The following is a 7,371-nucleotide window of genomic DNA, read 5'->3' as shown; positions in this document are numbered from 1 at the left end:
TTCCAGCTTCCCTCCCCGCTCTGATCATTAGCCCTTTTCTGCACAATTTTTCCATTCGCAACCTTTTTTATTTTCATTTCTCATTTCTTCGGAAGTACGCAAATGAGTTATTCCCCCCCGTTTTTTCCTGTTGTTCGCAAATGCACAATTCCACACATTTGCCTGTCCACTATTTACTTTCTTCAGCAGCACAGATCAATATCCCCTCTGTATGTGTTGAAATCCCACGTCTCAATTTCATCCTCTCACTGTATTAAGTTGTCAGCTGACAACTTTCCTCAGTTTCCTCCCCTACTTCAGTGCTTCCCTTCACCTGAACAGGACAGAGCTATTGGGGTGGGCGGTCTAATTTCTGCAGGAGTATGGGTGTACTCACTGTGGACGTATGGGTCTACTTACTGCAAAAATGTGTTCATATGTGCGTGTGAATGTATGTGTGTTGTTTGCAAGGGCGAAAAATAAAATTAAAAGGAATCCATTTTCTCAATAAGTACATCCATACTCCTGCAGTCAGGTCAAAGGTAAGCACCAAAGTAGGGGAGGAAACAGACGAGTGTGAATTCAAGAGGTATTGGAGGATGAAAGCTTATTGGCTCCCCCCACCCCTCTGATCGCAACCCCTTTTGGGAGCAATTATTTCAAGTGTGCAGATTTGCCTGTCCGCTATATACAGTCTGCAGTAGTACAGTCACCTTCTCAGTTTCCTTGGGAATTACCCACTCCACTTTGGCACTTCACTGTCAAGGGAAACCCGCAAGTGGAGTAGGTGATTTACAGAGAAACTGACAAGGCAACCGGACTACTGCAGACTAGACATAGCAGACGGGCGGATCTGAACACTTGGGCACTTGCAAAGGACCGAGGGGGGAAAATGAAAAAAAAAATGAACCTGTTTTTACACTTGAAAAGCACTGAAAAAAAACAGTAAGACAAATTATGAACCTATTTGCGTACTTCTGAAGCACCGAAAAATAATTCTTAAAAAAGGCTGTGAACAAGTTACTGATGTCCGCAAGTGCCATTTTTCAGTGGAGGGACAGACGTCGCTGACAAGGGAGGCTAGATCGCGAGGGGCAGCCAGGCTATTTGCCGCTCTTGCCAGGAGACTCCATAGCCTGTGCCAAGAAGCCACTGACAAGCCACTCTGAGAACAAGCCACCCTCAACAACCCAGCAATAAGCCATGGGTTCTCAGGGTGGCCTGTGCGTGGTTGACAGATTGTGCTGAATCGTCCACGCCGGGTCACAATAAGCCACGCTGACACAAACAAGGCTCACGACCCACCGTGGCTTATTGTGAAATGTGAACCAGGTCTCTCTCTCTCTCTCTCTCTCTCTCTCTCTCTCTCTCAGAAGCTGCTATTTGTATCAGGAGGGAAGCACACACAGATGTCAACAAAAGCACACCTAGCTGTCAGCAGCAGCTTCCTTCCCACTGCAAGTAGCAGCTTAAAGAGAGGGGGATTTATGGTAGCGCAGGAGGAAAGAGTTAACCACTCTCCTTATGCACCATGGGCCTGATTCTGATTGGAGAGAGAGAGGAAGAGAGTGTCAAGAGCTAGCCAAAGGATGGGAGCACCTTGGGGTTGGTAGGGCTTCTCTCTGGGTAATCTGTTCTGGGGTAGCAGATTTGCTGCTGGATAGGAGCACATGCTGTTTGCCTTTACTTATGCTTGACTGGCATAGCTGTAAATAAAGTAAACATGACAAAAGCACCATAGGTTTCCAGTGCTCTCTCCTCCAAAGGAAAGCAAACCCAGGTTGTATTGCCTTTGGAACCTTTCGCTGCTCAGGGAAGTGGGGAGCGGGCAACAATACTGATTGTCATCTTACCTTGTGGTCCTTGATCACCATCAGGTCCATCCACACCTTTGCCAATCGCACCTTTGTCTCCCCTCTCACCATGGTCACCTATAATGCCATAATAAAAGTATAAACTTAACATGGGACTAAGGAAAGATTACTCTTCAGACAAGGAATAGGAAGCTTTCTTGGCAAAAGCAGCTATGTGGATAAAGCAACTTGTTCAGTTCACGACTCATCCATGTTCAGAGCAATATTATATGGTAGAGGGGGAAAGAATCCATGCCACGGCAGCAGAAAGTTCCACTGCTGCCCAGGGAGGACTTCCATGGGCGGATCTTCCTCTCTTCCGGTTGAAGGTCACAGTACTGTATGGCCCCTCAAGGACAAGAGAGTTACACTCTAAACAAAGTCATCCATTTTTATACGAGTACAGTTTGGTGGAGATACACTAAAGGGCCCTTTTGGTTGTGACACCTAAGACTTCAGAACCTCCTCCCCTGGGGAACCAGTCTACCCATTGCTTTACAGACAATCTAACAGAATCATAGAATCATAGAATAGTAGGGTTGGAAGGGGCCTACAAGACCATCGAGTCCAACCACCTGCTCAATGCAGGAATCCAAGTCAGAGCATCCCTGACGGATGGCTGTCCAGCCTCGTCTTGAACGCCTCCAGTGTGGGAGAGCCCACTACCTCCCTAGGTAATTGGTTCCATTGTCGTATTGCTCTAACTGTCAGGAAGTTTTTCCTGATGTTCAGCCGGAATCTGGCTTCCTGTAACTTGAGCCCATGATTCCGTGTCCTGCACTCTGGGATGATCGAGAAGAGATCCTGGCCTTCCTCTCTGTGACAACCTTTCAAGTCCTTGAAGAGCGCTATCCTATCTCCCCTCAGTCTTCTCTTCTCAAGGCTAAACATGCCCAGTTCTTTCCGTCTCTCTTCATAGGGCTTTGTTTCCAGTCCCCTGATCATCTTTGTTGCCCTCCTCTGAACCCTCTCCAGTTTGTCTGCATCCTTCTTAAAGTGTGGTGCCCAGAACTGGACACAGTACTCCAGATGAGGCCTAACCAGTGCTGAGTAGAGGGGAACAAGTGCTTCCCAGGACTTGGAAGCTATGCTTCTATTACTGCAGCCCAAAATAGCATTTGCCGTTTTTGCAGCCACATCACATTGTTGGCTCATATTCAGCTTGTGATCGACAACAATTCCAAGATCCTTCTCGCTTATAGTGTTGTTGAGACATGTATCCCCCATCTTGTAACTGTGCATTTGGTTTATTTTTCCTAGGTGCAGAACTTGGCATTTATCCCTATTAAATGTCATTCTGTTGTTTTCTGCCCAGTCTATCCAGATCACTTTGAATTTTGTTTCTGTCTTCCAAAGTATTCGCTATCCCGCCCAATTTTGTGTCATCCGCAAATTTGATCAGCATTCCCTGCACCTCCTCCTCCAAGTCATTCATAAAAATGTTGAAGAGCACTGGGCCCAGGACTGAGCGCTCCGGTACCCCACTCATTACCTCTCCCCAGTTTGAGAAGGTCCCATTGATAAGCACTCTTTGAGTCCGATTCTGTAGCCAACTGTGGATCCACCGGATCATTGTTTCATCTAGCCCACTTTGAGCTAGTTTGCTCATCAGGATATCGTGGGGCACTTTGTCGAAAGCTTTGCTGAAGTCGAGGTATATGATGTCTACAGCATTCCCACGGTCCACAAGGGAGGTTACTTGATCAAAAAATGAGATCAGATTCATCTGGCAGGACTTGTTTTTGATAAATCCATGTTGGCTTCGAGTAATCACTGCAGTGTTTTCAAGGTGCTTCCAGATGGATTGCTTTATCATCTGCTCCAGAATTTTCCCAGGGATTGATGTCAGACTGACTGGTCTGTAGTTCCCAGGTTCCTCCTTTGTACCCTTTTTGAAGATAGGGACAACGTTATCCCTCCTCCAGTCACCTGGCACTTCACCCATCCTCCATGATTTCTCAAAGAGCGTAGACAGTGGCTCTGAGAGTTCTTCTGCCAGTTCCTTTATTACTCTATGATGCAGTTCTTCTGGCCCTGGAGATTTGAACTCATTCAAAGTAATTAGGTGTTCCTTGACCATATGCCTATTGCTCTCAAGCTGCAATCCTGCCCCTTCAGCCTGTACTTTGCCTTTGCCAGGGGGGGTCATAGACTGAGTCAAAGTAGGAATTGAGCACCTCTGCCTTTTCTTTGTCATCTGTTATCGTTTTGCCATCCTTATTTAATAGCTGAACAACCATTTCTTTCCTCTGCCTTTTACTATGCACGTAGCTGAAGAAAGCCTTTTTGTTGTTTTTAGCATCCCTCGCTAACCTCAGCTCGTTCACAGCTTTAGCTTTCCTGATGCCATCCCTGCAATTCTGGGCTACCTGCCTGTACTCTTCCTTTGTTACTTGGCCTTCTTTCCACTTCCTATTTGTGTCCTTTTTTGTTTTCAGGTCATCTCTAAGCTTTTTGTGAAGCCACATTGGCTTCTTCTGTTGTCTTCCACCTTTTCTTCTTGTTGGAATTGTTTGTAATTGTGCCTTGAGAATTTCCTTTTTTAAAAGCTCCCACCCATTTTGGACTCCTTTTCTCGTTAGCGTCGCTTGCCATGGGACCTTACTGATCATTGTTCTGAGTTTATTAAAATCACCTTTCCTAAAATCCAGGGTACGAGTTTGACTACACTTGGCTTTTGCTTCCCTTAGAACCAAGAACTCAAGTACAACATGGTCGCTTTCCCCCAGAGTTCCTGTAACTGCTACTTGATCCACTAAGTCATCTCTGTTGGTTATGATCAAGTCAAGGATAGCTGATCCTCTAGTTCCTTCCTCTACTTTCTGTAAGAGGAAGTTATCCGCCACACAAGTCAGGAATTTCCTGGAGGGGCCATGTTTTGCAGAATTTGTCTCCCAACAAATATTGGGGAAATTGAAGTCCCCTATTACTACTACATCATGCTTCCTTAAAACATTGGCTATTTGCTTTTCAAAAGTTTCATCCTTGTCTTCTCCTTGATTAGGTGGCCGGTAGTAGACTCCAACCATCAGGTTCTTTTTATTCTTTGCTCCATTTATTTTGATCCAGATGCTGTCGATGGGGCTACTAAGCTCATCCTCCTGTATTTCTGTGTAGAGATATGTATTTTTCACATACAGTGCAACCCTGCCTCCCTTTCTGTTCCTCCTGTTCTTTTTGAACAAGTTATGTTCTTCAATTGCTGTATTCCAGTCATGACGTCATCCCACCAAGTCTCAGTTATACCTATCAAGTCATAATTTCCCTCTTGTATTAAGAGTTCAAGTTCGTTCTGTTTGTTTCCCATACTCTGGGCATTAGTACATAGACATTCGAGGTCAATGTGCTTCATAGTCTGGCTTTCTTCCTACATGTGTCTGAAGATTATTATTGGGCGCTACTAGAGCTGTTCTCTCCATTGCGGTGCATGAGTCTACGTCCATTGTTACCCCCAACTTTACATCTCCCTTTCCTGTAGGATTCAGTTTAAAGCCCTCCTGATGAAGTTCTTCATGCTGTGGCCAAACACATTCTTCCCATCCTTGGTGAGGTGCAACCCATCCCTTGCCAACAGCCCATCTTCCAGGAAATATAGCCCGTGGTCCCAGAATCCAAATCTCTCTTGTCGGCACCACCTGCATTCACCCGGAGTATTTTTCGTTCCCTTTTTATCCCTCTTCTTACTACTGGAAGGATGGATGAGAAAATGATCTGGGCCCCAAAGTTCTTGAGTTTCCTTCCCAAAGCTTCAAAGTCTGACATGATTTCTTCGTAGCTCTGCTTGGCGGTATCATTTGTTCCCACATGGATGAGAAGACAGGGATACCTGTGAGTGGGCTTTATGAGTGCCGGCAACCTTTCAGTCATGTCTCTAATCCGTCCTCCTGGGAGACAACATACCTGGCGAGTCCATGGGTCTTTGCGACATACTTGGGTCTTGATCCCACGCAGCAAGGAGTCTCCCACTACTACCACTCTTCTCTTCTTGTTGTAGGCCTGGGTTTCATCGCCTCTGTTTGACTGACCTTCAGCCTTTTGCTCACTCTTATGTAGGTTCCCCTGTGATTCTTCCTCTGCAGGCTGTCCTCCAGTCTCATCCGCAAGTACCTGGAATTAGGGATGGGGGCATCTAGTTCTTCTCCTGTCACCCTTTTCCAAGGAGTATCCTCTACTCCATTTTTCTTCACCTCAGCATTTCCCACGTCTGCCTCATCTTGCTGTTGCTCTTCAAGCTTCTGGTCTTCTCTTTGCTGCTGTAGTTCCCCCATTCTGTCCAAAAACTCTTCGTGTTCTCTTATTCCCCGGAGGGTCGACAGTTGCCGCTCCAGTCCACTTACTTTTTCTTCCAGCAGCGTGAATAATTGGCTAAAACCACATTGTTTCATTCCATCTTCAGGTGGGAAAAGTTTATTTATTAAAAATAATTTAGCCTTGTTTGCTGTTTATTATGGTTGCTGCTGATTTGGTTTTTCTGCTGCTTGGTTTTTGTTTAATACAGAATTTGAGTGATATTTTTGTTTTTGATTACTCGCTTTGTCCTGTTGTATATGGCTATACAGGCCTTTGGTGGGAAGGTGGTTTATAAATAGAAATAAGATATTTATATGTTTATTTAATTATTTAAAATATTTCTAGGCCACCTTTCAGGGCAGAAGTATTCATAGTATTAGCTTAACCTCAAGATTCCCGCTTTTTTAAGTGAACCTTTATACAATTTCCCATCTGTGACTGTCATTCACTAATTACTCACTGGAAACATATGTGATTGTCTTCCTAAACTGGTATATTCCCAGCAAATGACATGGGGAAGTACCCAGTATGGTTCAGCCTTTCATTGGGACTGAGATCTAGTGCTCTGGTCTGCTGCAGGCTTAAATCCAACTCACCTCTAGGACCAGGATCTCCCAGGTACCCTGTTGGTCCTCTGTATCCAGGTGGGCCACGAGCGCCAGGATGTCCAACACTTCCCGTTGCCCCAGGAGGGCCTGGGGGGCCGGCAGGACCAGCCCGGCCTGTGAGTCCAGGAGCCAAGGGCTTCCTCAAGTTAGCAGCTAACTGTGCAATTTGCTCTGGAATTATAAAAAGGGAACAAAAACAAAACAGAAGTGCAGGTTGGCTTTTGCCCATATGAATCTATGTACACAGTAGGGTAATTTCATATATTCCTCGGAGCGGTTCACATGCCACCTACTCTTTGCCACTAGGCAAAGAGCTTTTTCCCCTTCATGGATCACTGCCTTGTTGTGGCGAAGGGGCTTGCGTAACTCAGTGAAGCCATAAGCTATGCCGTGCAGGGCCACCCAAGACGGACAGGTCATGGCAGAGAGTTCTGACAAAATGTGGTCCACTGGAGAAGGAAATGGCAACCCACTCCAGTATTCTTGCCAAGAAAACCCCATGGAACGTATCACAAGGCTAAAAGATATGACGCCGGAAGATGAGCCCCTCAGGTCGGAAGGTGTCCAATATGCTACTGGGGAAGAGCAGAGGGTATCTCCAAGTAGCACCAGAAAGAGTGAAGCGGCTGGGCCAAAGCCGA

General features: G+C 45.8%; 1 protein-coding gene across 1 annotated transcript in view; it reads right to left on the bottom strand.

Moving 5' to 3' along the window:
* The window catches only part of COL9A3 (collagen type IX alpha 3 chain), a 93,051-nt gene that overhangs the window by 3,183 nt on the left and 82,497 nt on the right, over positions 1 to 7,371 (bottom strand). Inside the window, exons 30-31 of the mRNA XM_084854364.1 lie at positions 6,719 to 6,901; positions 1,833 to 1,910 (exon numbers count right to left, since the gene is read on the bottom strand). Of these exons, the coding sequence (XP_084710490.1) occupies positions 1,833 to 1,910; positions 6,719 to 6,901 (261 nt within the window). The remainder of the gene's footprint in view (positions 1 to 1,832; positions 1,911 to 6,718; positions 6,902 to 7,371) is intronic.

The sequence above is a fragment of the Heloderma suspectum genome, chromosome 4, assembly GCF_057233095.1.
Source record: "Heloderma suspectum isolate Gila_16-S chromosome 4, 16-S_ref, whole genome shotgun sequence".
NCBI lineage: Eukaryota > Metazoa > Chordata > Lepidosauria > Squamata > Helodermatidae > Heloderma > Heloderma suspectum.
Note: the sequence above shows the minus strand (reverse complement) of the source record. Positions and strands in the feature narration are given on the sequence as shown.